The sequence below is a fragment of the Triplophysa dalaica genome, chromosome 25 (genome assembly GCF_015846415.1).
Source record: "Triplophysa dalaica isolate WHDGS20190420 chromosome 25, ASM1584641v1, whole genome shotgun sequence".
Lineage (NCBI taxonomy): Eukaryota > Metazoa > Chordata > Actinopteri > Cypriniformes > Nemacheilidae > Triplophysa > Triplophysa dalaica.
The window spans coordinates 93492-121480 of record NC_079566.1 but is presented as its reverse complement, the minus strand read 5'-3'; the positions used below and the strand labels follow the sequence as shown (position 1 = coordinate 121480).

Here is a 27989-nt window from a genome sequence, read left to right as displayed (position 1 = left end):
AACACAACCCCAAATTCATAATCAATGTATCTGTACAACAGTATAGCTATGAGGTGCAGTCAATGAATTTCAAACAGAAAAAAGATATTTATTGATTTAAAGGGCAGGCACAAGATCGGGTGTATACTTCACAGCACGAAAACGAAAAAAAAAAACACTGGACTCACTCAAAAGTTCTACACCGAGCCCTGCGTATGGGCAGCAACAACACACAATAAACATTAGATTTTTATTTACACATTATGGATTCTGATGTATATGCACTGTTATTGATTTTCATTATTTTAAGGCTCTATTGTACAAAATTGGATTGTAAAATTTCATCATTATTAGCAATTTAATCTTCCATTGATGCGCAGGTCGCGTTCACATGCGTATGAATGGAAGTCAGTCAAATGAAAAGTCTAGCGTGACCACTGACAATCACACACTCTTCCTTTGGACAAAAGTGCATAGCACACTCCTAATTACATCACATCCTGTTACAGTCTGTTGCTAATCCTCCACATGTTCAGGATGAGCTGTTGCTCTCAAAATTCTTTATTTTCTTGTTTAGTTCGGGTAACGTGGAATCCACTTCAACTTCTTCCTGATCTGGTTGGACAAGCAGAGAGCAGTGGGTTCCTGTTTGTTTCCTTTCATCTTCTTCATCCTCGTCTTCCTCTTCCCCTGCTTCTGTGTCCTGGCTTACTGAGTCTGTGCATGTGGAGGACAGAGAGGCGAGTTTGTGTCTCAGATCTACCTGCGAGGGCACCTGAAGTGTGATCTCAGAAGTGAATGACTCTACATCTGGCCCTGAAACAGATTCAAGACAAGAAAAGAAACAGTGATTCATGAATGCTAATTTCTTAAAAAATGACAAGTCTTGAGAGTTGGACATTTAATTGAATATGTACAGTATAAGCAGGTTATGCATGAGTCAGGTTATACTTGATAACTTGGTTGGTTGGTTACATACTTGTTTAAAAACAATATTTTAAATTACAGAACTGAACAAAACAATTCTGTTCTATCTTTCTGGTCTTTATTTTCAGAGAGCAGAATGTCTGACCTTTTAAATTTTCCCTCACTGTATATGTGTCAGTAAAAATCAAAGGTTACGAATACTGCAGAAGGGCCAGAAGCAAGAAACAAACCTCAGCCACATCAAAGATTAAAAATACAAGACATCTATTTGTTAATATTACCATTATAAACTATGGAAACTTTGGAAATAAAAATGTCATTTGCTCATCATTTACTAACTCTCTTTTCATTTCAAATCTGTATGACTTTCTTTCTTCTGGAGAACACAAGAAGATATTTTGAAGTAGGTTGGCAACCGCACAACACTGGACCCCATTCACTTCTATTGTATGGACGCAAAACCAATGCAAGTGAATGGGGGCCAGTTAACAATATTCTTCAAAATATTTTCTTTTGTATTCTGCAGAAAAAAGAAAGTCATACAGGTTTGAAATGACAGTAGGTTTGACAGAATTTCATTTTTGGGTGAAACGGCTTCAGTCACAACAACACTGTAAGAAAACAATGTAAAATTACATTAAAACAAACAAACAAAATAGCTTCTGTATTTTAAACCACAGTACTGTTAAAATAACTACAGTGGTTTACAGCATACTGTATAAAAACCTTTATATTTGTATTAAAAAATAAATAATTGTATTTTTAAATACTGCAAAGTTTCTACACAGGAAAACTAATTACGATAATTGTTTGTAAATAATACTAGTGCACTACTTTATACCGAATACTGTAAGAACAGTTACAATACTTCTTATAGTAAACCATAGATAACATCTAATAATCTAATAATAATGAATTATCTATTACAGATTTAAAAAAATATATTAAAGCTTTTCTATAAACAACATTTTAAAGAAGGATAAATGACCAGACTCAAAAGTCAATTATTTAGTTTATTATTACAATCAAAATCATTAAAACGTAAATCTGAAAAATGAAACAAAATAATAATCTATAAGTAAAACCTCTACCTACACTGCTATCCTGTATAGGCCTACAAACATCCAAACTAAAGTTTCTTCTTTTTGAATAATCCAGACACAAAATAAAAATGTCAACCAGCAGTTACAGTAGGTCTGTCCATATTTCCATGCGCTGCAATAACCAGCATTCTTGTGTAAGGGTGACAATTTATTTAATTTAATTATTAATATTTTAAAATTAATTTATCGGACTTTATATTGGACTTGCTAAACTTAAAATAAATGAAAATCACTAATCGATCATTTAAGATAAAGACAACATGTTTGTGTGTCTGTTTTTTGCACAGTTTGCCCAATTTTTTGCGGTGTACATAAAGCAATTCATGAGGGTTGTTTACAGTATTGGGGTGCTGCTTTTAAATGTACAGTAGCAGCTTTTTTAAACAGCAGACAGAGAGACCAGTCACTAGGTGTTAGGTTTGTCACGGTCCCATAAACACATCTTACGATACTATACCAGCCGAAGTATCACAGTACCAAGTAGTATCCTGGTGCTGTGTCATGTTCATGATTGAAATCTTCAAAATAACTCAAATTTCCTAAATACACAGATTTAAATGAAAATGTTTGTATTTACTATATTGAACTATAGTATGCTGTACATTACGATGATTTGTATTATTAACTATAGAAATGGGATAAGTTAGCAAATACTGAAGTGTAAGTTACTATGGTAATATTAATTTGGGTAAGACTAAAAAACGCTAGTGTCTAGGAATTTTCCTAAAGTTTACTACTAAATACTTAAGTACACTAGAACGTATTTTACGTGGGAACTAATGCCAATGTGCGAGAAATGTAATTTATAAGCAACGTTTATAAAGGGAAATGTTAGGAAGGCTTTAAATCTGAACTAAAATGGCCAGTAGGTTGCTGCTGGTTTATTCAAGAACGAAGCTTGATGAATAACTCACTGAATCATTATCTTCCCCGATTCGTTCTAAATGCGGATTAATTTCTGAGAGAAACACATCAAAAGGAATATGTAAGTGTTCATATGAATGTTAATGTGCATGTAACATTCCTTACGGCACTACGATGCTACCGTTTGCAAAATTGAGTGGTGTCACAGGTATTTTGAAGCTTTAGCATCGCGATGCTACCATAGCACCGGTGCACCGTGCAACCCTACTAGGTTTTGAAACTGGGAGTTCAGTGTCCTGATGTGTCCTGTTTGCCTGTATAATCCAGAGACATCAGCTTTCACTCCAGCTCAATGTAATTAGTGATAATTGTAAAACCTGTTTGTTCTTCTCTGGATCCAGCCAAAGAGCACAGACATAATCTCAGCCTGCTTAGCGGTAAATGTCAGCGCTAATTTAAAGGCATCTCGGCATTAGTGGAGCTAAAGAGTTCTTTTAACACAAGGAGGGGAAACACACTAGGAAGCCACTTTCGTCATTAGCGGAGAGTGGTCTATAAAAATCAATTGAGCTCCACTTGAAAACCACATTTAAAGAGTGGCAAGAACTCAGGATGGGAAATATCAATATGTGCATGCATACCCAACAATGGTGAAGCCACGCTGTTGTCCTCCCCGCCAGAGTTGAGGAAGACGTCCAAAGCCTCGTGGTCAGACATGTCCATCAGGTCCATTTGTTCCAGCATGTCTACATTCACCTCCATTGAAGACATGCTTCCTATTGTCTCTGCGGAACAAAGGAAGAGCAACAACATCACTTTCTGTAACCTCACACCCCAACCACCGGGCTATATCAAGGATTTGAGTCCAGGATGAATGTTAACACATGGAGTTCCCATCTCTGTGAACACAAAACAATCAAATTTATTTGTCAGATATAATGATTTGTTCTACTAGCTATTTCCTGGATTCGTCACCTTGCTGTCATGTTGGCTCTGAGATCTCTTAAGCGCATGCTTCACAAACACAAACTGCGGCGTGAGACATGCCCGTCGTGTGCGTGTGTGAGCGTGACATCAGTAAGCAGAGCGGTGAACTGCGTACCTCAAGGTTGCGTAAAGGGCAGCGGCACAGGGAGGTGGACAGCAGAGAGAGAGACATGTTAGCTCCCCATTCACAGAGCTGAGATACAGTAAAAACAACTACACACACAGTCTGTAGGTCACATTTTTGAAAAAAATGACATCAAAATACTGTTTTAAGGCCAATCCATGCTCCAAACCATTTTGAGGTGGCCCGAGCCATTGAGAGAGAGAGTCGCATCTTCTCCAATGGAATAGTTATTTCACAGTTTCGATAGTTCTGGGAAGTAACTAGTAACGCATGGATCTGAAACTAAACAGACCAACGGAGGTTAACTTCTTTTCCGTTTGAAGATGAAAGCCATTTAAATATAAAAATGAAAGAAATATAGCGTTTAAAGAGAAAACAGAACTTCCTGGAACTATCTGAAGGCTCCATGAATCATGTGACACGGACTCTTAATAGTTCCCGGAGGTTACTAGTTAAGCATGGAGCTATAACTAAACAGACCAACTGAGGTGAATTTTTAACCCATTTAAAGACGAAAGATATTTAAGTATGTGAAGGATCTGCCATGCCTTTGCAAATCACATCCAAAATATTGATTTCATTGCCACAAAAACAGGGAGCAAAGTAGTCTTCAAGTGTGACAGTTTTTATTAAATCCTGCTCACGCAAGATAAAAGGTGATCAAGCCTCATCAGAGAGGAAATAGATGCAAAAATTGTATTCCATTCAAAGTAGATCATAGGAAAGATCTGGTTCACAAAAAGGACTCGTTATGCTTTAGCCTCTCACTAACAGAGGACAAAAATCCAGCATCACCTTTCTCAGGGTACAACAAGTAACAAGTAACTCCCGAAAGACAAAACATACACTGAATTTATAAGAGGTGGCCAGCACCATGAAAACAAAAAGGGGAGACAAAACAATACACAATTTCACAACAGTAACAACACAAGCACTGAATTGAACAATACATTTGACTAAATTTAGAGCCATGGATAAACTTTAGTCAATGCAAAAGTAATTATATTAAACTAAAACACATTGAACAAGACATCACATTTTCCTCTAATACTTAACAGTTAGTACAGTCTCATTTCCTTAGAATTCCCATAAAACAGATCAACTTCCTGTTTGAATCTCTTTGTCTCTAGGCTGGTCCATTCCGACAACACACCAGGTATTAAACATATCAAGTCATCTTAACTATAAATTGAACTTTAACAATTTGAGCTATGTTTTTATAAATCACATTCTAGCAACAGAGAAATTTTAACTGGTTTTAATGTTTTTATCTTAAGCCACATAACTAAGCCCGTGCACTGACTCAGTACAATGACAAAATAAAAGATCTTAAACCAAACCAAAATAGTAATGTCCTTTTGTTTATGAATCCATGCAAAGATAATGGTATCGGAATTGTGTGCCCAAATCCCGGCAATCACAAAGTAATGAAAAAAATAAAGCATTTAAAGAGAAAGCAAAACTTCCTGGAACTATCTGAAGGCTCCATGAATCACGTAATGCTCTGGCGTTTTGGACTTCCGTTGGCAGAACTCTCTCTCTCCCAATGGCTCTGCTACAGGCTAATTTTGCTCCACCCTCTTAATGACATATCTGTTGGCTGATCCTAGCCCATCACTCTTAATTGTCACTAAATTGCCAAAATTCAACAAATCATAACATTTTAATAATTATACAGTAAAATAATAATACAAATTAATATAAACAAAAATAAAATATAAATAGTTATATTATTAGTCAGTAGCCAAACACAAACCGTAAGTATACTGGGGTAAGGCGCACACGCGTCCAATGAAACAGTCTTTGGTCTGTTGATTGGTCCGAAAAAAACACTCTTAATGACAAGACACGCCTTTGTATGATCTATTGGCTGATCCTAGCTGCAACCTTTAAATGAACAGTAGTGCTGCGTTTCAATTCGCATACTTATACTATGAAAAAGTATATACATTTTTTTGTGTAGCAAAACAATATGCACGGACTTGGACATACTAAGAGGAAACGGAAGTGGCCGTTGTTGCATGGACAACATAGTGGCCATTAACTGTAACTCACATCAAAATACAGCTCTTCTTTCCATTAAAGTATTTATTCATGTATTGTTTCATATGTAATGTTGGACACTTGCTACTAGCCATAGTCACGTTTGTATCGTATTTGTTCTTTTAGTTGCAGATGAAGAGCCTTATATGTTCTATTAAATTACGTTAAATTAAAATTGAACAGCAGAAAACTGGCAAGGGTTGGCTTAGGACAAGCAAGCGGCCCTTCATTCGTGTTTCTAATCCGTCCGTCTGTCTCATTTGCATTTGTGTTTCGGCCCATGCGTTTGTGTTTTGTTCCGATATGCCAGATGGCCAGTCCGCCCCTGCAGTGGCTTAACAATACCGGCCCTCGTGGCCAAAAAGCAGAACGGCCCACCGGGAATCTTCCAGGTCCTCCCAATTTAGCCAATCCTGGCTAAATTGACGCTTAAATCGGACAACATTTCAAACCTGCCCAACACTGCTTAAAGTCAGCTGCAGATCACTCTGCGGTGCGTTGCATGAAATCAAAAGGTGTGTTCGACTTCAGACCGATCGGCGGCTGATTTGAAGCAGTGCCTGCTATGCACTTTCATGTGGAGCAACTTCTTGATGTCAAGCAGTCAAAGTACCGGCTAGCTCAGCATCTCAGGAGTGGCTGCACCAGGCTGTGGTACCGACACAGGTTGTCATGATTGGCTAGATACACCGCATGACAACAATCATGTGCGTTTCGGGTGTATTCTTACACCTCCAGTAAACACCTTATTAATTATTGTTTGTAAAACAGCTCAAACTCGGTTTGTATAATCATAATATGCTATTTTGTGTCATTTAATGAAATAAAAATGAAACGATACCGATTCAACTCTGTAGGTAATTTATTAATATATGCATGTGTTTACCGTGATTTTTTGGCACACTGTGTTAAACAGCACATAACATACGCATATGTTTATGGGTGCTACTTTTTAATTTAAACGTTTGTTTATTGGACAAATCCACAAAATAAATCCACTTCATTCGCACTTTGAAAAAGAAACACGGTGTGAATGTCACTACGGCAAGCAGCAGGTGTCCAACTTTTTTTCCAGGTCTCTGACTTTTTCAACTCCTCCCTTGTCTGCAGAGCGCCGAATTGGGTCGAACACACCTAGAGTACTTGCTGATCATTGTCACACCCTCTTAATGTCAAGGCTATTAGATGTGTTGCTGTAGACCAGGCACTCTCTTTCGTAATTATAAAAGTCTACTTTAAGCATTTCTCTGAAATGTAAAAGTGTTTATTTGGCACAGAAATATATATATATATATATTTTTTATTCTATTTATAAACCGAAATTAGGTACAGTATTATTTTGGTCTGGCTGACTTGTAAGCAGGGGTTGTGAACATAGCTCACCTCTCCTCTCTGCGATCTGGAGGTATCCTGTGGTCAGGTAGTGCTCCATGTCCTGCTGAAAAGCCTCCTCGAAAAACTTCTGCCTTTCCTTTAGTTTTACCTGCGGCTGGACAGTCTCCACCTCCGGTACTCTTTGAGCATGCTCCAGCTCCAGCTCCGCTGTGATTGGATAAGAAAAAGACAGAAGAAAAAGTTTGTTGAAAGTTTATCTCCTACTCCTAAAAATAAAGGTGCTTCAAATGGTTCTTCAATGCCATAGAATGACCTTTTTTAGAGGAAAGACATTAGGCAATAAAAACGTAAATCAGCAGTAGGTCATACATCCATTTTTGTGACTGTAACAGTGCTGAACAGTATTATCATCCTTTCTCTAATCTACATAGTAATTAGTTATCAGTTATTGTGTGGACACCCTTTAAATCTTGTTATATTTGTATTTGAAGGAAGCACATATAAAGACGTGTATGTACAGGTTTATTTATATTTGCGAGGGCCAAATGTCCTCAGTAATACACTGAATAATCATTAGAAACGATATTGTGAGGACATTTTGCTGGTCCTCATTAAATAAAAAAGTTCATAATTCGGTCAAATATTTTTCAGACTGAGATATGTTTTTGAGAAAATACTCAGCAATGGTTTAAACAGGGGTTTTCAAACTGTGGGTCGGTTCCCACTTGTGGGTCGCACAGTGGCATGAGGTGGGTCGTGGAAAGTCCCTTGGCTTTTGAATTATATTTTATCATTAGATAGTTTGGTATTGCAGCTTAAATTTCAATTATTCTTTTTAGGGTAAATAAAAACTCTTCTACTTGTAAAGGATGAATGTATATTTTCTCCCCATATTTCCATTTAAAAATATTTTGGTGGATCTCAAATTAGATTTACCTGTCTAGGTGGGTCCTGGAATGAAAAAGTTTGGGAATCGCTGGTTTAATTAGATTACTTTACCCATGGCTTGTCTTAAAGCACATTAACAAGACCACATAAACAAATGTTGTGAGCAGGGTTTTGTTGAGTTGAAGGGAGGACACATGTGAACTGGAGCTAGACTCTTTGATGAAAGTCCAGAGCTGCTGGACAACCTCAGCCTTGAATAATCCAAACAAAAGCTAATTTGCATATTAATGTTTCTGCGTACACTTAATTAATCTGATGTGTAGAGTTACATTCAAGCTATTTTACGGCAGAAACAATTATTTTCACAGTAAAAAAAAATTAAACAAGTAATTTTGATGGTTAGCAATTACTTTTAAAGTATACAATTATCGACCACAGGGGGACTTTAAACAATTTAGGCTCACTGTTTTCCTCGCACTATATCGAACACCCTTCTGTGAACCAGAAGTTGCAAACGTTTTTACTTCCATATTTTGACAAATTTCAGAGTGAAATTAGAAAGATAGCGACTGTGGTTTTCATCATTCTTTGTGATTTTGATTGGATGTGTAAAAACAGCCGATGCAGGGGATTGTCCCTGTAATAAGTGCACTGTAAGTCGCTTTGGATAAAAGTGTCTCCCAAATGACTAAATGTAAATGTAAGATGGATAGTCATTACAAGGGCGGAAGTGCATTTTCAGATTGTAACTAAAGGTTATGAGGGGACATGAGTATACACTTTGTTTTTGATCCACATTGATAAACTATTAACAATGGAAGCTGCACTATTTCATGAAAAATAGGCATTGTATTTTTTTGTTTCAATGGGACTTTAACAGTGTCATCCACATACTATCTTACATGACCATCCACCAATGTTCCTTGTTTCAGATTTTTTAATAACTATACAGACCGACCCGTTCAGACCACCAGCGACACACAGCGACATGATTACATACATTTCAATGAAGAGATGGGTGACATTCGGGACCTCTCGTCAGTTACTGCATGGCTTGTTTATAAATGTAGAGCAACTAAAGCTAGCGAGCTCGAAGCAAGAGCCTAGCCACACACAACGCACAGTAATGCACATTATTATTATATGAATGCCTGCCGTATGCTCATGTATTGGATAATGTCATTATTTGATTATGACTAAGAGACGTGGATGAGCCAGCATGTGACAGTGCAGCACAGAGACACGTGCTGTTATTCATGTACTGTGTGTTCTCTCCCTGTCCAGAAAGATTCTGCTCCTAAAGTGTTGTCTGGGAGAGTTACGTCTGAGCCTTCACTGTTTAGACAGTTCACATTGCGTCATGGTCTAGATTTCCTCCAGACTGTTCTTTCTCTTGAGAGGATCCTCTTTCCCTACTGCTGTTCAGATGCACTGCCCTGAGACCTCCGCAAATGAACCTCATGCTTTTCTCAAGCTTCCATACACACTGTCAAGGACAAAAGAATATAGATCTAAATAGTTTTTTTAAGACTAGAGAATGTCAAAACTAAAATGGTATTGATGCAAAATGGCTCCCGGTTGTTAAGGTGATCCATTCATATGTTTGATAGGAATTTTAATATCGGACAAAGGTTTACTGGTTTAGTAAATGATCCTTTCTAAGAACTCTGAATTATTTAACTTGACTTCAAAAGTTTTAAATAAGTTGATCTGTAGATCTTTCTTATACAGAAACGGCTGGGAGCTTGACAAGATGATGTGTGCATTTCTATCCTTCTTGCTCTCTTAATTCAATTTAGAATATTTCATTAGTTAAACGTCCACTCTCACACATACTGTACATACACACTCAGAACCTTGTAAATGCATACAAAGTATACAGCTGGAGTAACAGAAATGTACCGTTAAATATTTTTTCTTGTAAAATTGTAGGATATTTGTTGTAAATTCGCAGCCATTTTAATGTTACATTTTTTGACCATATTAAAAAAAATGACAGGAAAAAAATCCTATGGGGGACCTGCAAAATTGACACATTTTCACAGTTTTTCTTGTCATTTTAAAGTCTTTTTTGTTGTTTCGTGTTTTTTTTAAATGTATTTCAAAAATACAGTACATGAAAAATATATAAAAAAACAGTAAAATTCTGTTTTTGACAAAATTCAGTTTGAAAGTAGAGGGCTGTAGTCCGATTCCAGCTGTTCTCTGTAGTCCTTGAAAACAAATTCTGTTCAAGACAATATCTCGCTTTGCATCATTACTATACCATCTTGTACCCAGAAATTCTGTACCATCGCTTGTCTGTTTATTGGCTTGTTTGGACGTTTGGTTAAGCCCTAGTGGTGGGACATAGACACTGGAGAGCAGGTGCTGAGTCTGCTGAGCTGAAGGCACTTAATAAAATGATCCCGAGAGAGATTGAAGAGAAAAGATGCTTAATAAGCGTCGCTATGATTACATTCATCTGGCTCTGTGGTTTAATGGCGATTAATTGTATCCACTTATTGACTGCGTCATCCCACAATGAGCGAATGAATGATGGCCTGCAGAATACCCGACACACACTTCATCTATCTTGGTTTGTGTTCTTGTGATGGCTTCATTTGTATGTAATTGGATTGACAGATTGTAGGACTTTAGCAACAACAGAGACGCGTGCAGCGGGCTCACAGACGGTATTGAGGGGAAGATGACGTGCTTGCTTTGCCATATTGGCTGTTGTAAAGACTCATTCATACCGGCTTTAGTTCACATCTCACTCTGTTGTGTGGCGACACCTGCGTCTATGATGACGGTGCACGCCAATTCAGTCTCAATCAGTTCTCCGTATCGTCTCGCTGTGAAATCGCATGAGTGGTTTGGAGTGTGAAGTGGTCAGGATTGATGAGGGTGAGGTAGCGAATTCATGAAAGACGTTCGATTAAATAAGACGCGTATGCTGTGAAAGTGTAAATCATGTCGGCAGCGTTTGAGCTATTTTGTGAATATGGGATACATTTTTCAAGGAGTTGTTGTTAGTAATGTCTTGGGCAGAATCTCTCAAGGTTTGTCCTTGCGCAACTATATCAGTTAGCAAATACTTGGTCACTTGTGTTAGTTTAAGATATTTATTTTTCGGTGGGTCTTGCATTTCGTTCTCTTCTGGCCTCTGGATGATAGTTCTTGCTTGATTTTACATTCTTTGTGATTCGACCTGTGTATGACATTAACTGATGGCATATAGTGAATTATTACAAATTCTAGAAGAAAACTGATGAACGCTTATTAAGAAAAAAGAAATGCATGTTAGTCATGAGTCCTACCAGAGTTACTCTTGTCATTATGAATGGTTCCAGACGGAGGTAGAAGATGCTACTAAATGAAAGCTTTGCAGAGAGAATTTGACTGAAGTGTTCCCCTGAGATCTGCGGAACCGTACTGATTTTCTGTCTGTAGTTGCCCAGTACGCTATATTAACATCGTGACTGGATTCTTTAACGAATCAATAAACCACATTTCATCTAAAGCCAGCAGCGACTTTCACAAGCCATGTTTTTCTGCTGTGTCACAAAGTGAGAATGTTTTCACAAATGAAGGGCCAGCAAAATGGGATGGGTTTTATTAGATCCACATAGGAGAGAGTCCACAGGCTGTGTTATATCATCCTGCTATATTCACGTTGCCTGCTAAGTGTGTTCTTGTGTCCCAGCATTCCTGCATGCCAACACACTTCAGCATGGGAGCGTAGGAGTGTGAACCTCCGAGCGAACGAGTCACGCTGCTCTTGTCTGGACCGCTATCCATCCACTGCTTAGAAATAGGTTATATCAATCCACTTTATAAAGCTTTCTTAGCTTCTTTTTGGATAAAGAGCTCGACTTATCACAGAACAAAAAACACAATTTACGGCTGTTAAATGATTGATTATTGATGAAAATGATGTACACACCATGTGCAACATAAATCTTAAAAATGTGTATTGTACGAACTGAAATAAATACTGTGTAGAATTGTTTATTTGCAGTATTACAGAATGCACAGTAATAACCCAATGTCAGTATTCATCCTTAGTTATATGGTCACTTTTGCAATATTATAATGTGCAATTTACAATTTAAATGATATCTTTAATCATGATTAATAATATCACAGCAGGAAGAATCTTTAGGTGAAGCGGTCATAGCTGTGTTTTTATATTTTGTTGATCAATCCGTATCAAGAACTGAAAAATGATATTAGTCATCACGATTCGTAATATTACAATTACTGACACTTGGTTAGTTATATCAGTAAACATGGTTAAAAAAAAACAATTATTGTCACTACAGGAAACTTTAAACATTTGCACATTTGCAATAAAACCAGAACGAGCAAAAAGAATGTATATATTAATTAAGGTCAAATGCATAAAGCTAAATGAGTTGTTTATGTCAGGTTGGTCCGTCAATAAATCAATCAAAATAACCGCTAAAGCAACAGTATTTCTGTCTATCAAACAATGTCAGATATTATGGACCCTACAGGCTTCTAAGAACAATCTACAAACATGTCTTGACACATTTTGTTAAGCAACGTCGCTCGAAATCAATCTTTCATAGCAAGAAGCACCTGCGTTACAGAATGACGTCATTCTGCGCCATATAGACTTGGGCCAAGAAGGCCCTCCAATCTCTCTTTGAACTGCAGGGTTAATAAGACAAAAATTAGCATCTTATGACATCTTAACCAACAGTTAAACCCTTTCTCCCCTTACTTCAGTCAGCGAGTATAAAACTTTAACAGCCCAGAGCTTAAAAAAAGTGTTGAACTGTGAGCATTAAGGAGAACGATCATATTACATCAGCTTACTTCATCCATGATCCCCTGGCTGACCAGGGGAAAAAATAAACAAATTTGCAATTCATCCTCCACAAAAATGACAGTCCCACTGCTTCGCCTACGGCAGCTGATAGGAATGACCAAGGCATACTGGACCCAGGTGAGGAAGCTCCCACCAATTCGTCTCCCAGTTTTAGCAGTGCTAACAATACTGGAAAAACAAAATACCGCAAATACCAAAATAGTTACATGAACTATGGTTTTATTTCATTTTCTCTTAGCAAAGAGTCCCTGCCTGAAGAGTGGTCCGGAGAAAAAATAAATACACTGAGTTGTATAACACAACATCGAAGGCAGAGTTCAACTGAAAACCTCATCTCCCTTCGTGAACCATGAGACATGACCCTGCCCACAATCAGTGATGTCATACACCAACTTTATGGGGTGTATTCAAGGAGTTTTTGATTATTAGGTGAAATGATTTCAATGATTCATACGATAATGTTATTTTGGTCAATTTAGCCTCCTTGTTCTCTTTATTACTCATTCTATTGACTTCGATTCAAAATTTCAAACATTTAGTAAATATTTAAGTGAGATGTAAATGAGCGAGTATGTATACATTTCTCTGTATACACTTTTCTCCTATCTTGCTACCTAACAACCTTGTGAAATCTGCCTTTAGATTTGGAGGTCAAACCGCCGCATGACACTTGCAGTAACAGATGCATTGAAGCCCTGAGCTGAGTCATGTTTAATTAAGGTACTTACCCATTGTGAATTTTGCTAAAGCAACATTTTTACTAATTGACATTTCTCAAGCGCAATATGTTGGCTGCCTTGACTTAAGATTATATTTTTCTTTTGTTTGTTTTCAAGGCTGGCGAGGAGTATTCTGTAGGTTTGAGTGGGAGAAAGGTAAACCCAATGAAGCCGCACAATGTTCAACAGGCAACCAAGCAACGAGCAAACAACAAAATGCTGTAAACACGAGCTGCACTCTACTCTCGCCCACTTCATCACATCCCCATGAGCTTATTAGACCAGCACTGCATGTTTTATGCACACAAATGGGTGAAAACTCAAGCACATGGAGATCACAGAATGCTTCTCTCTTAGAACATTTAGCTGTGTGATTTTAGAGCAGAGTGACATGCGTTGGGCGTTTAAAGTCTTAGAAAGGATACGGTGACCTTAAAGAGTGAGTGGGATTGTAAAGAAGTATTCTGCAATAGGGGTCAGTTTGTGATCCTTACGTGGGCTTCGGAACCATTGTAAGTGGGTTAGACAGGACCCACCCACTTTTTAAGACCAATGATATTTGACCCGCTCACTTTTACTGTACCTATTTTATAACATGTGTTGTTCACACATCAGAGTACTTTAAGTCAAATCCATTCTACTTGAGGAATGCCTAATAAATGAGACTCCATTCCGTGGTTTAGCTTGATTTGACATTGGATATTTTTTCGGACCCTTTATCGGGAAAAAACATATTTGGTAACATAATCGACCAATCACAATGACATTTCCATGCCTGTCCGTGAATTTGTGTAAGCGCATGGTTGTGTCCAGTCAATCAATGGAGATCAAGACACCTCAACATATGACAAAAATGCTTATTCTGAAATCTAAATATAGATAAATACAGGCTGCTCTTTAAGTCATTAAGCTTTATTTCTAAACATTTAAACATGTGCCATTACAACAGTGTGCAATACACACCTTCTATTCTTTGATGTCTATTAGTAGGTCAGTTGTGGTCTAGTATTTAGAGAGTTGAACTCGTAGCCAGAAGGTCACTGGTTCAAATCCCAGTGTCACCAGGAAATGACTGAATTGCACTTGAGCAAGGCACCTTACCCCTGTTTGCTCTGCAGTAATAGCTGCCCACTGTGCCCTACTTGTAAGTCGCTTTGGATGAAAGCATTTGATAAATGTAAATGTAAATACGTCTCTGTTCTGCCCAAAATAAACATAAACATTGTAAAAAACATCAGAAGTAAAAATGTATTTAAACACACATGCATCTCGTTTAAAATATCTCGTACCTAATAAGCTGAAAAACAGGTTATTTTAGATCGTCATTTTGACTGTAAATCAATGGCACTGCCAGTTGGGCATACCAAGATGGCGACGCAATCTCTTCCAGTGGCTTCTCCTCCTATCGTTGGTTTAGCGTTCTAAGCACAATTCAGTCATTTATATACTGTAGATCAGTGGCTCCTACCTACTCCCACAAATATGTAAATAGCATTGTAAAGAACAAAAATAAGTTAATAAACTCACTCATTATATGGTTGATTACTTGTGTTAAATGTTGAGATAGATGTTATTTGCATAGGATTTCTTAGTTTAGTGAACATTGTTGCTGAAAATTTTCACTTCTTATTCTATATTCACAATGTATATGTCAATATTCTTTCTAAATGTTCCTAAACAAAAGAAAGATTGTCCTAAATAAAAGAAAAAGGTTCTTAAATAAAGGTAACATATTTCAAAATAAATATTCTATGAAGGTTATATATGTTTTATGCATCTATTTATATTTTATACATGCGTCTTATATTTTAAATATATATATACTTTTTGGGATAAAATGACTAGACCGACAGGGAACCAAACCGTATATGGTAACTTCATTGACCTTGATTTTCAACATGATTTTTTTTTTCAAAACAGTTCAAAAGTCTTGTAATAACACTCCAGGGTTGAAATTTTTAATATCTAAGTATTTAAATAAGTGCCCTGTAAAGGGGTAATAGTGAGTGTTTCCCTAAAATGTGTTAATTAAATAATGTTAAGCATGATCGATTTGATTTGAAAAAGTGACGAGTATGGATTTTCTCTTCATACTCTGTGAAAATCCAGTGACAGGATCAAATGTGTAATATTGTGATAATGACATTACATTGTCAATCAATCATTCAAGTGATGACCAGTTAAGGTTTTAATCCACCACGCACATGGGAAAGGTAGCAGTACAGAGGTAGCTCTAGGAAGCCCAAGAGGATTAGATCATACTATCTGTAATATGGAGGTAATATATATAGCTTTGCAAAAAATGTTCATTTTTTATAAAATGAAAACCAATCCCCTATACTTTATTGGGGAAGTGTGTTGTCTGTCTCCCTTATTTCTAAAATGATGGCTACACTTGCAAGTAGCAGAGTGTTATAGCACATATACTGCAAAGCACATTATTCTGGTACAGTAAACACATAGCACCATATTTTAGAAAAAAAAATTAACAGAGACAGCACATATCACAGTATTTAATCACAGATACTGCAAAGCACAGTATTGTGGCACAGTTTGCGCAAAGCACAATATATTAGCACATATATTACAGATAACCCATGGCACAGTATTTTAATAGATAGAGCTTAACAATTATAGAATTATAACAAAGATAACTCATAGCACAGTATTTCAAAGAATTATTTTAGCACAGATAGCACAAAGCACATTATTTTAGAATATTTATACACAAATAACACGTAACACAGAATTTCTGCACATTATTTTAGCAAACATTGTGCATAGTATTTTTTTTTCCATTCCATTTTCTACCGCTTATCCGAACTACCTCGGGTCACGGGGAGCCTGCGCATATCTCAGGAGTCATCGGGCATGTGCATAGTATTATTTTATCAAATTATTTTAGCACAGAAAACACATAGCACAGTATTTCAGCACAGACACCACACAGAAAACACATAATAGAGTATTTTAACACCGATAACGAATTGCACAGTATTTTATAAAAAAAAATTAGCATAGCAGATAATTTTGGTAAAGGTTGTGCAAAGCACAGCATTAGCTAGCAACGAGATTAGCTTTATTTAAAGCTGAGAGACATCAGTTTTGCCCATAAACCTCAGATTAATGAATTTAATGACACTACAGTAATCTGAACATTTTTTCATTATAGGTAATTATTCATTTGTTTGCACTGTCCAGTATGCATTCTGTATATGGGTACAAGTGTTTCTTTTGCAATGTTTTTTCTGCTCTGAGCTACAAACTATAGATTGTGAATAAATGCCACCACTATGCATACGAAGATGTGCCTTTGGCTACAAGAATGAGGCACGAGTTAGTGAGGCTGATGGAAGACACTTGGACAAAAATAGATAGATGTGTTTATGTCAGTGTCTGCCCCGGGTCGCGTTTTCTAACCCCTCCAGATTTGTGCATCTTATGTCAAGGTTGATTTAAGTTGACTCAATGGGCTTATAGAGGGGTTTTTCCCTTTGATAGAGGCAAATGTTGCTATGGCAAATGTGTGCCATCCTCATGCCAACCCACACATTTCCCAGTGTGATTGCGAGATGTGTTTTGGAGGAAACTGCAAGTCTACCAACGTATCAAGGTCACCCTAAGCAAATGAGCTGATGCAAATTAAGGCTGTAATAAAGACATGGGGATTGTACAAGAGGATGCACTTATGCTGTTGGGCTTCCTATGCAAATTTTAATTAGCGAATTATTTAAAAATGTCAGACTCAAGGACTGGTGCACCATTTTGTACGAAATTCGAAACCAACAAAGCTGGTACATGCTTTCAGGTCAAAATTAAAGATGTGGTACTGGAACAAGGCTAGCAGTGCCAAAAGCACATGCATGGGCAGAATATCACTTACTATTATCTGCATTCTCATGTTTTCTAAGATACTAAGTCATGTATCTTAGTATCACTAAAACTATAAATACTACTTTAACTCCGTAATATGATAGGATAGTACCTAAAGTAGTCACGGTACAATGATAGCCTGTCTTAAAGGACTAGGCACCCTGACAAGAAGATTACTAGTTAAAGGAGGTCTCTAAACATAGACTGTTCCCTTCATTTGATTAAATGTCTCTTTTTTTGTCACTCCTCTGCAGGTCTGAGTGTTCCTGAGTTGTGTATTTTTACCCGTTGATTATACTGGTTCACACTCCAGCATTTGGGGTGGTGGTTTTGTAACCATTCAACATATTGTCTCAAGTTCCAGAAGGGTTACAAACATAAATTATTATAGATTTTTTTGTTCTGTTGAACACAAAAATAAATATTTTATAGATTTTAATAAAGCCAAACATTCTAGGGCACATTTGACTACCATTTAAAAGTCCCAGAAACCTAAGTTCTAACATTCTACAAAATATATTTCTTTGTGTTCAACAGATTTTTTTTTTTACATAGGTTTGGAACAACTTGGTTGGGGAGGAAGTAATTAAAGTCAGAATTTTATTTTGGGGTGGAGTATCCCTTTAAATGCTAATATTATACATAACATTTGGCCACCACATAAAAAAACATTCCAATAGATGTAACAGTAATATCAATATTGTGAATTCTTTGTATCACAGTAAACCCTTGCGGAGTGTGTACAAGCTGTAAAAAGATATGAGCTCGTATTGAATGTTAATTTGAAGGTTAACTGTTCATTTAATGATATTGTAGAAAGTGTACGAATGGATTATCTTTGATTTTCTTATTAGGCTGTTGTTCTCTACAGATTCAGAATGCAAAAAGCTACTGTGCAAATGGACCGTTCATTAAACCTATAAAGTCCAAGGCCATAATAAAAAATGTGCCTGTCAGATAACAAATAGCACAGCCAGCGGAAATCCATTAAACGGCTCACTCAGTCAAAAACTGCAGTTTAAATGGAAACAATGGAGTAAAGAACGAGAATGACCAGCGTAATACACAATGTTAAATAAAGTGACAGTGCTGGGCATTTGAACCCATTACTGCTTTATTTATGAGGCTGTAAGTATAGAAAGAGCAATACATTTGTGCACACAAATGAAAGAATTGCCAGGTTGAATGAGACTCACTATGAAATTTCTTTCTTGCTACTAAATCAAAATGACCTTGAGGCCTTAGCTTATATAACATTAAGGAATAATACAGTAACACTTTGCTGTAGTTTAGTTTTGACAGGTTTGCCAAGTGTTTTAATTTAGGTAAAAGTAAAATTAAACTCAAATTGAAAACACTACTAATAATTAAATCTAAAATAATTAAATCTAAGTTATTGGGAAACCTGCAGCAAAACTACAGCAAAGTTTTATACTGTACGTACATCAAAAAATTGTTTTATTCCACAGTAAACAGCTTCTTGCTGTCCTGAAAACGTGATCCTAACATGTCCTATTAGCCGTAACATTAGCGGGCTGGATGACAGGGCAACATGTCAGAAATGAAAAGAGTAGCATGTCTGAAAGAGAGCGAAGGGCTCAGGGCTGTTGACAACCTGGTTGTCAGTTTGGATTTGTGAATGGGCTGACAGAGCTTGCATTGCTTCTGGAGGGGCCAAAACATGGAGAGATTCAGTGTGACACAGACCAATTTGACCATCTCTAATTGGAAAAGCATAACCAGCTGAACCTATAATCCCTTCTCACATCAGTGATAGTAAGAAGGTATGTGCTGAAGTGTAAGAGGATTCGACTGAGGAGGTTTGTATTATAGGCAGACAGTCTAGGTACAGTCTAAAACAATGTTAGGTTATTTCAATCAATCGTTGGGTCAAAAATGGACAAACCCAACGATGGGTTGAATAACCCAACATGTTCAGTGTAATATGATCTTATATATAAATCTAGTCACAAATAAAAAAAAATTAGGTTTATTTGTTGACAGGGCAGTGTACATTATAAACGTGACTTTAAATGTGCCAGAATTAGCCAAAATTTCATCTGTAGACCCTTAACAGAATGGTAAAATATCACTCTATATACAAATACAAGGCGTCTTACATAAATACACACACACCCTTCAGTACTAAAGAGTCTGTACTTCTTTATTGCTTTTTCCTTTTTTTTACCATTAATATAAAGCAGTTCTGTCATTTGTGAGGTTTAAAAGCTGCAGGAATCCTAAATGTTTTATTTTAAGAGGCTTCATGGCTCCCTCATCATTTTTTTAGTATGGGACTCATTGTGCTCTCTGTGTGTCCCAGACAGCATTCACAGCGGTGTGCTTAAATGTGAGTCTTAGTTAAATTATTAAAAGACACTGATACGGTTAAGCAGACTGGGGATCTCTAGGTCTTTTCAAGCCTAGGGAATTTGATTGTTGCTCATCCGCTGACTGTGAAAAGCAGGGCTCAGCTATCTTACTGTACCATCCCCCTTTATTGACATTTCCTTTTATTGCGCACCTTTGGAATACACTTGCTGTTCCTTCTGGCTGTCAGGGTCTTTGTGTTCCCTATGATATGGGCTGAATGGACTGAGGTGCTATCACACCATAACACGCTGCAGAAAGAACGTCATATTCAAACTCTTATTTCATTTTTACAGGTTAATAAATTGTAATCCTCCAGAAATGCTGTACTGACAGTGAAGGTCTGCTACTCTCTAGAGTGCATGAAGAGTAAAAACTTTCTCTCAAAGCACACAAAGATACAAATTTACATGGGATTACTCTGGGATGCTTTACTAGGACTGTATGATCTCACAAAGATAAGATTTACAGAAGACGTATAGAGTGAAAAGTGAGTATATGTGTTACACTCGTATGAATCCTTTATAGGGTTTATTTTGTTGATGTTATTACAGGAACAGCAAACATAAGCTCAGTCATTAGCTCAACAATGTAAAGTTGTCATCACGATACAGAAACCTGCAAAAGGGACAATAACCTTGCTATCATCTGTTCAGCGTTCAATTCAAACAACTCATCTCAGTTGCTTAAAAGTCTGTTTACAACAGCTTGCTTTCCATGGCTCCCTCCCACTCTCTTTATCTTTTGTGTGTGTGTGTTTGATTATCTCTCGATTAACTCACGAGTGGAGACTATAGAACAAAGTCTCTGCATTATTGTTAACTAAAACAGATTATGTTAATCCCAAAACTGTATGTTAAAAAGTTTGCAGTGAAATTGATGTTGCATTATATTCAACAAAACATAGTCAGCATTTTATGTTCTCATCTGTGGGTATCCACCCTAAATAACACCTTCCAAGCATCCGAGCACCCACAGGATTGCCCCTTTTGCAACAAAGTGGAATCTTTTGAAGCCTACTTGAAAATGTTATTGTTCTATAAAACTTATGATGAAACTTATGTCTCAAGCCTCCACATTACATAATAAAAAGTACAGTAAATAAGTAAGGGATAATGTACAAGCAGACGGTTGCTTACAGAAATAAGCCCTGACAGTATGATCAGGACCCGAAGCGAAGCAGAGGCTGCTACAGTTGTCTGCTTGTACATTATCCCGCTTATTACATCATGTGATTTTGAATTATTTGATCAGCCAATTTTTACAGAATGCAGACCTTCTGTGAGGAAAAAACGTTTACATTCGGTTTTAAGGTAAGAAACGACGTTCCGATGTCATGATCAGGCAATATGGTTTAATAATTTGTAAATATAATGTCATATGTGTTATTAAAATATATATTTACATATAAAAAAATTTAAAACCTGTCAAAATGATTTGCTGCATCCGGTTTACCATGTGTTATTAGTTTTGAGAGGTTGTTATCTGGGAAAATTCAGAGCCTTTGAGAGAGAGTGTTCTAGCCAATCAGAATCAAGCATTCCAACAAGCCGTGTAATAATATTTTTTTATTCAATTAATCATTTTTTTTTCTCTGAAATGTGTTGCTAGGAGACTTCTCTCTTATAACCATGTGTTATTCGTTTTGAGAGGTTGTTACTGGGAATAACAAACCTGCAAATGTCTCTACTGGCCAATCACAATCAACCATTCCAACGAGTCGTGTAATATTTTTTTTTAATAATTTTTTTCTCTGCTATGTGTTGCTGCTAGGAGACGTATTTCTTATCAGTTCAACACCTTTCATTTCATTTTATTTATAAAGCACAAATAAACACAACAGAAGTTGATGAATGTGCTTTACAAAGTATAAAACAACTCTTACAAAAAAAGGGGGAAGAAAAGGAGCAATAAGACATAGTACAAATAAAACATACAAATTGCTGACCTAGACTGTCTGCTGACGTTTGCTGACTCCAGTTAGAAATCTGGCTGCAGCATTTTGCATCATTTGGAGCTTTGTAATAGAGGACTGGGAAATTTTCAAGTTTTTCAGAGTTAACCCAAACTCATTTTCAACACGCTGTTGCATTAGAAACTAATTGTAATTCAAGTTCAAGTCAATTTGACATTTGTAAAAGACAAATCATATAAGGCTGTATACACCAATCAGAGAATATGTAAAAACTCTTTTATTTATTCATGTTTCCAGATGACTCATCTATTATTCATCATATTTTCAAGGCTGAGACTACAACAGAAGCAATGTTTGGTTTGTCTTGAGGCCTTAGGGCCTCTTAGACTCCAAACAGAACAAGGTCAAGAGAGAAAATGGAAATTACTCAAGAGAATTCACAAATGTCTCTCCTTTGAACCTCTGTAAAGGTGTCTCTGGCTCTTTCATATGCCTGGACTTGAATCGAGACGTATTTCTGAGGACAACATGACTTGCCATAAACTTCAGATTTTAACTTATTATCTAAGTTGACTTGACTGCAGATAATAAGTTGAATTAAGTCATTTCCTGACAGCCCAGCGGCTGGGTTAGTTCAGACCGGCGATGTGCAGTGATTTGATGGGAAAGCATCACATGCTTGCAGAGACAAAAGAATTCAATCAGTCTGATATGTTATTTATAACAAAACATTTGGCCATGTATAGAGTTTCTGTGTAAGAATAGTGTCTGGACCTGATTGATAGTGACATTAAAAACAGATTTGCTTCCCACAATAACAGGTAACTGTGAAACACTGAATGCTGTTCTTATCGCAGTAAGAAGCTAATTATTGAATCGTTCCATTTCCATTTTCATAACGATTAGCTTATATTAAACCAGTGTGGCTTTGTGGATTGTTTTATAAAATACTGAATTCATTTTCACTGTATTTGTCACGTGTTTATTAGTAAAGATAAACAAAACACCTGTCACATTTATTTGCAGGCATGCTTACGTTTAATACAATTATTTGATATATTTAAAATGAAACACTACTGTTAATCACATTCATTTAATCTGCTTATTCTTTATAAGTGGAAAATAACTGTCAACAAGAACAAACAGTTTGTATAAACCTTCATTCTTGTCATTAACGGTCCTCCAGCTCATTCTAATCAAGCAGTCATCTTGTGTTTTATCATCGGAAATAGTGAGTACATCGAATGTACTCAAAATCAGAGTGCATTGTGGGTAAAAAAAGAGAGAACGAATGTAGAGAATGAAGAAATTCACTCAGGTTTCGGACACCACTAAATGGTGGACACCTGATATAGTGCACTATACAGCCTAGGAGATAGGGAGTGGTTTCAGACAGCTGTAGTTCCAGGAAATGCCACTAGTCATATTCTATCGCTGTTCTTCAAACGTTTTCAGATATTTTCATGATAATAAAGTATATTTATAATGATGATTTCTGACGAGTGTTCCTTTTTCAAATGCACGTTATAAACAATTCAATCTTGTGGTGATTATAGATCGAGAAGTATTTCCTACTGATCAAAGAGCCTTAGTTCAAGGAAGAGCTGTGCATAAACACAGAACAGAAGCCTTTGCGATATAGAATCGATTATAGACAGGTATAATTAGTGTGAATCGTGATAAACGTCCCCAGCCCTTATGTCTAGCAACTCGACTTTATGCAAATGATGAGCTACTACGATGCATCATAGCGCATTGTAGTATTTGAATCCCTTTTATAAACCCCATGCATTTTTTTTACGTCCTCTAGACACACTGTCCCCATTAAAGTTTTCCTTCTTTATTTCCAGCTCTTGTTCAGAGCATCCATGCCTATTATCCTCAACTGTTTACACACCCTTCAACCTCCATAACCATCACCACATTTCACTGTTCACACTGAGGTTAAGTGTTTTGAGCATCACAAGCTTGTTTTCCGTTCCTGCACCTGTTCAACCAGGTGCTCTCCGAATGTGAGCGAGCTGCTGTGCCAGCCTCCCTGGACCGCTTACCGTACACTTGTAATGCAGCATGGCACAGGGCGCTGAATTCCCCTCACGATTCCGGTCTCTTGCAATGTTGAACAGAAACGTCGCCTGCCTTCATGTCGAGAATAAAGGGCAACATGTGAACCAATTAAGACATCTTTCCTGTGCCGTCCCCTTTTGTTATGTAGCTCGCTTGAGGTATAAAGCTTTCTTGAACACGAACGAGCATTCTGGCCTTGTCACTTTATTTATTTACAAGATGAGCATGTTACATTGCTATGCTATTTTTGCAGTGTGTGTGGTCCACAGAATACCCGGTATACATTGAATACCCAGATTCGACTTATTTACCTTATTTACTAAAGCATGCAGTTGAGCATGTAGTCCATACTCATTATCCGACTGTAAAGACATTTTACACCAAATCTAATTGAAATGCAAAACAAAAGAGATGATAACGGGATGCCATGTGACGCCATCAATTTCTTTATTAATGATATTTTGATTTACTCCCGGTAACAATATTATGCAAATTATTTATAATGATAAACCACATCACTAAATACTAGCACAAGTCTGGAAAATATGCAGCATTATACAACATGCTGTAATCACGCAAGCGTTTCATTCTAAATAAAGCCAACATGTACACTAACTGCTGTTTATCGCAATGGATGAATACATTTGTGTAGCATGCTTTCAGTCTAGAAAGCTTCACTGGTTATAACAACAGCATCACATACTCTTCCACCACTCTACGCCACAATAAGAGGGATTATAGCAGTGGAGGTCTGGCAACCCGCCAACCTGAGTCAGCTCTGCTTTGTGACCTATGTGATTTACAGACAATCACTTACAGAACACACTACACAGTGTGTGACTCAGAAAATTATACAGGAGCCTAAAGAGGATATTTGCTCTGGATAAAGAAGATATAGCCACAGATGTGCACTGGATATGCCATTCAGCCTTAGATGTGAAATGTCTAGATTTATTTAGTCACATATCCCAAAGGCATACAGTAGACTGTAATAAACAATGCATACATAAAATAATATCTTTTTACATTCTGACCTGCATATTTCATCTTCCTAACATTTTCAAATGATGAAAACATGACTCTGCCTCACCGTCTTCAGTCAACCCCACAAGGCTTCCAAATTCAATCCATGTCTCCAACTGTCAACCTTATGAAATAATTGCAAAGTCTGAGCAAGAGAGAGAGAGAGATTGAGGGGGGAGGGAGAGAGAGACAGAGAGAGAGAGAGAGAGAGAGAGAGAGAGGAGAAATGGCTGTACAGCACTGTGCCACGTTAACCTGATACAAAGACACTAATCGTCTAACACAGGCTGATTTAAATTAAACTAATATTAAATGTAAAAGAAAGTAGTCCTGACACACACACACACGGATGTAAATGAGAGGCTGTGTGAAGTGTGAGGCGTAAACACAGAGATGTGAGCTCACTGTTGAATTCTGTTCAAAAGTCTTTAATGAGCTCCTCTGTCGTCCCACTGACTCACTGGACTTGAGCTGTCACCAAATTCAACACAAGATTATCCAAGTACTCTCACAGCAACAAAAATAGCCTTTTACAGAGTATATTCATTAAACACTGAAATTTAGCCTGTGACTCATGACCCATCAATATAAAGCCTTTTGTTATGCTATAACAAACACATTTAAAATCAACATGAAATTAAAACAAATCCCGTTTACCTAAAAGGGATAGTTAGCATGCCCAAATGAATGATTTACTCACTCTCTCATCATTTAAACATGTATGACTTTCTTTCTTCCGCAGGACACAAAATATGATATTTCGAAAAACGTTGGTAACGGAACCTCAGCGGTATCCATTTTTATTTTTGGCGAACTATCATTTTAATACATGTTTTAGGTCCTATTAGTACTAATTCATCAGCAGATGTTATATCAAAGAAAAAATTGACCTTTGACCACTTCTTTACTATTCAGTTGATTCGCAAATGATAAAATCAGATCTATTCTTTGATTTTTTTATGTATGGCCATACATTGGATAAAATGACAACTTTATTAACGTAAAATAAAGTTGTAAAAATAAGACATGACGAATCGTTTTGTTCACAGGGACGTATACAAATGGTCTTAACAATGAAATGTTCTCAAGAATGATAACATCTCTTCCAACACAATCTCATTGCATTTCGTAACTATTTACAGTTAAGCGAATCTGTGCCGAAATTAGTGTTCAGGTTTGGAGTGGATCTTCATGCTAATTTATAAAAAAATCAACACTTTATAAAATAGTTATATTTCCCATAAGATCAAGTTGTCCCTTTACGTAGTTCACCCAAATTTTTTAATTCTGTCATCATTTACCATTGTCATTTGAAACATTTCGAACAACGGCGGAACCCATTCACATCTACTGTATTTGGATACAAAACCAATACAAGTCAATAGGTACCACCATTGGTTAACCGAAATATCTTCTTTTGCGTTCTGCAGAAAGTCATGCAGGTTTGAGAGAGAAAGTGAGTAAATGATGACAGCATTGTAATTTTTGGGTGAGCTGTACCTTTAAATGAAACATTCCACATGTTACAGACTAGCCACACCAATTAGCGTATTTTGATTTTGTACGGCTATGATGTAAACTAAACTAGAAATCACAATTCTACAAAAAACTTTCATTAAAAAAAATATATTCTATTCAAAGATCCAAGATTTTCACAGACTGTAAAGACAAATTCTACAAGAAATTAATTGAATGAACATCCTCAGATAACAGCAAACCCACTTACTTTTCCGAACATAGCTGTGACAAAATAGCAATCGGTTACTGTGATTGTGTTTTGAAAGTGAAATGGGTTGAGGGTCACTGAGAGCAGGTTAGATGGGTAATTAAAGGTATTCTGGGATGAGGTTTCCTGGGTGTAAGTGAGTCCTGACTGTAAATCACATCCCGAGTAAAGACTGGGGGATGGGTGAGGTTCTTACAAACACAATATAGAGCTCTAGCACAACTGATCAACATGAAAAACCTAACAAATACAAAGAAAAACCGGCAAGTTCATGTTTGTGTGTAGACATACAAGGTTTTGTTTACGTTATGTGTGTGATGTGTCTCAGGGCTCCATCAATGCTCGGTATTTTAGTTTGTCCCCTAAGGTTTCACTCTCTGAGGTTTCTCTCTCTCTTTCACACATCATGGATGGTTCTATCACTCTATTTACTTACACACCAAAATCATCACACACATGAAATATTAACGAAAGTTCTTGTGAAATACAAACCTGGACATAGCCATAAAATCTGTGGTTCAGAAGCAGCACGAAAAGTGTTTTATAGTCAAAAATAATGATGTTCAGAAAATATAACAAAAGATAGTATCCTCCCCTAGATCTCGCTCGCTTTTATCTTCTCCTCTCTCCTTGAATAATACATCAGAAATTATCATATTTATCAAAGCATTCTGTCATTCAAACAGAAAGATAAGACAACCCAGCACTCCATCCAGACCCTCTAAACTGAAATAGAACCAGTGAAGTCCAGTACACATCTGTTGTCTGAAATCCGGATCAACAGCTGCCCTGTTCCAGCACTCATCTGTAAACAACTCATGCAGAGGCACAGAAGCACTGCGGGTCAGCGCTGATCACACACACTTCAACCACAATCAATAAAAAATATTGAGACCGTCATTACTTACAGGAATTCCTTTTACTGCCACTAGAGGATCCCGGGGAAGACATCCCGGAGCTGGGTCTGACCGGAGGTCTTACAGTAGGAGTGCCGGAGAGAGCAGGGGGTGCTGTTGAAATTGGGTGGAGTGGTCCGTTCACAGCAAAGACCACCCTACACGCATCCTGAACGACCAGACGGATAACGTTGGAGAGTCAGAGTTACAGACAAAGTCTCACTGTCAGCCACAGGGAATCTGGTGTTCACACAGCTACACGCGGCCAATTACGTTTCAATGTGATGTACGGAGGTGATGGTGCATGCAC

At 37.0% G+C, this 27989-nt stretch overlaps 1 protein-coding gene across 2 annotated transcripts; it reads right to left on the bottom strand.

Moving 5' to 3' along the window:
* Positions 1-3: 3 nt before the first annotated feature.
* On the bottom strand, positions 4-27989 carry dtnbp1b (dystrobrevin binding protein 1b). Of its 2 annotated transcripts, none has more exons than XM_056741559.1 (4): positions 27692-27989; positions 7411-7569; positions 3515-3658; positions 4-795 (listed from the first exon to the last, which is right to left on the bottom strand). In XM_056741559.1, exons 1-4 carry the CDS (start codon positions 27732-27734, stop codon positions 512-514), a joined length of 630 nt encoding a protein of 209 aa, XP_056597537.1. In that variant the 5' UTR covers positions 27735-27989; the 3' UTR covers positions 4-511. The 2 variants fall into 2 exon arrangements, with proteins under 2 accessions (XP_056597537.1, XP_056597538.1); XM_056741560.1 differs by having other exon boundaries at positions 3515-3649.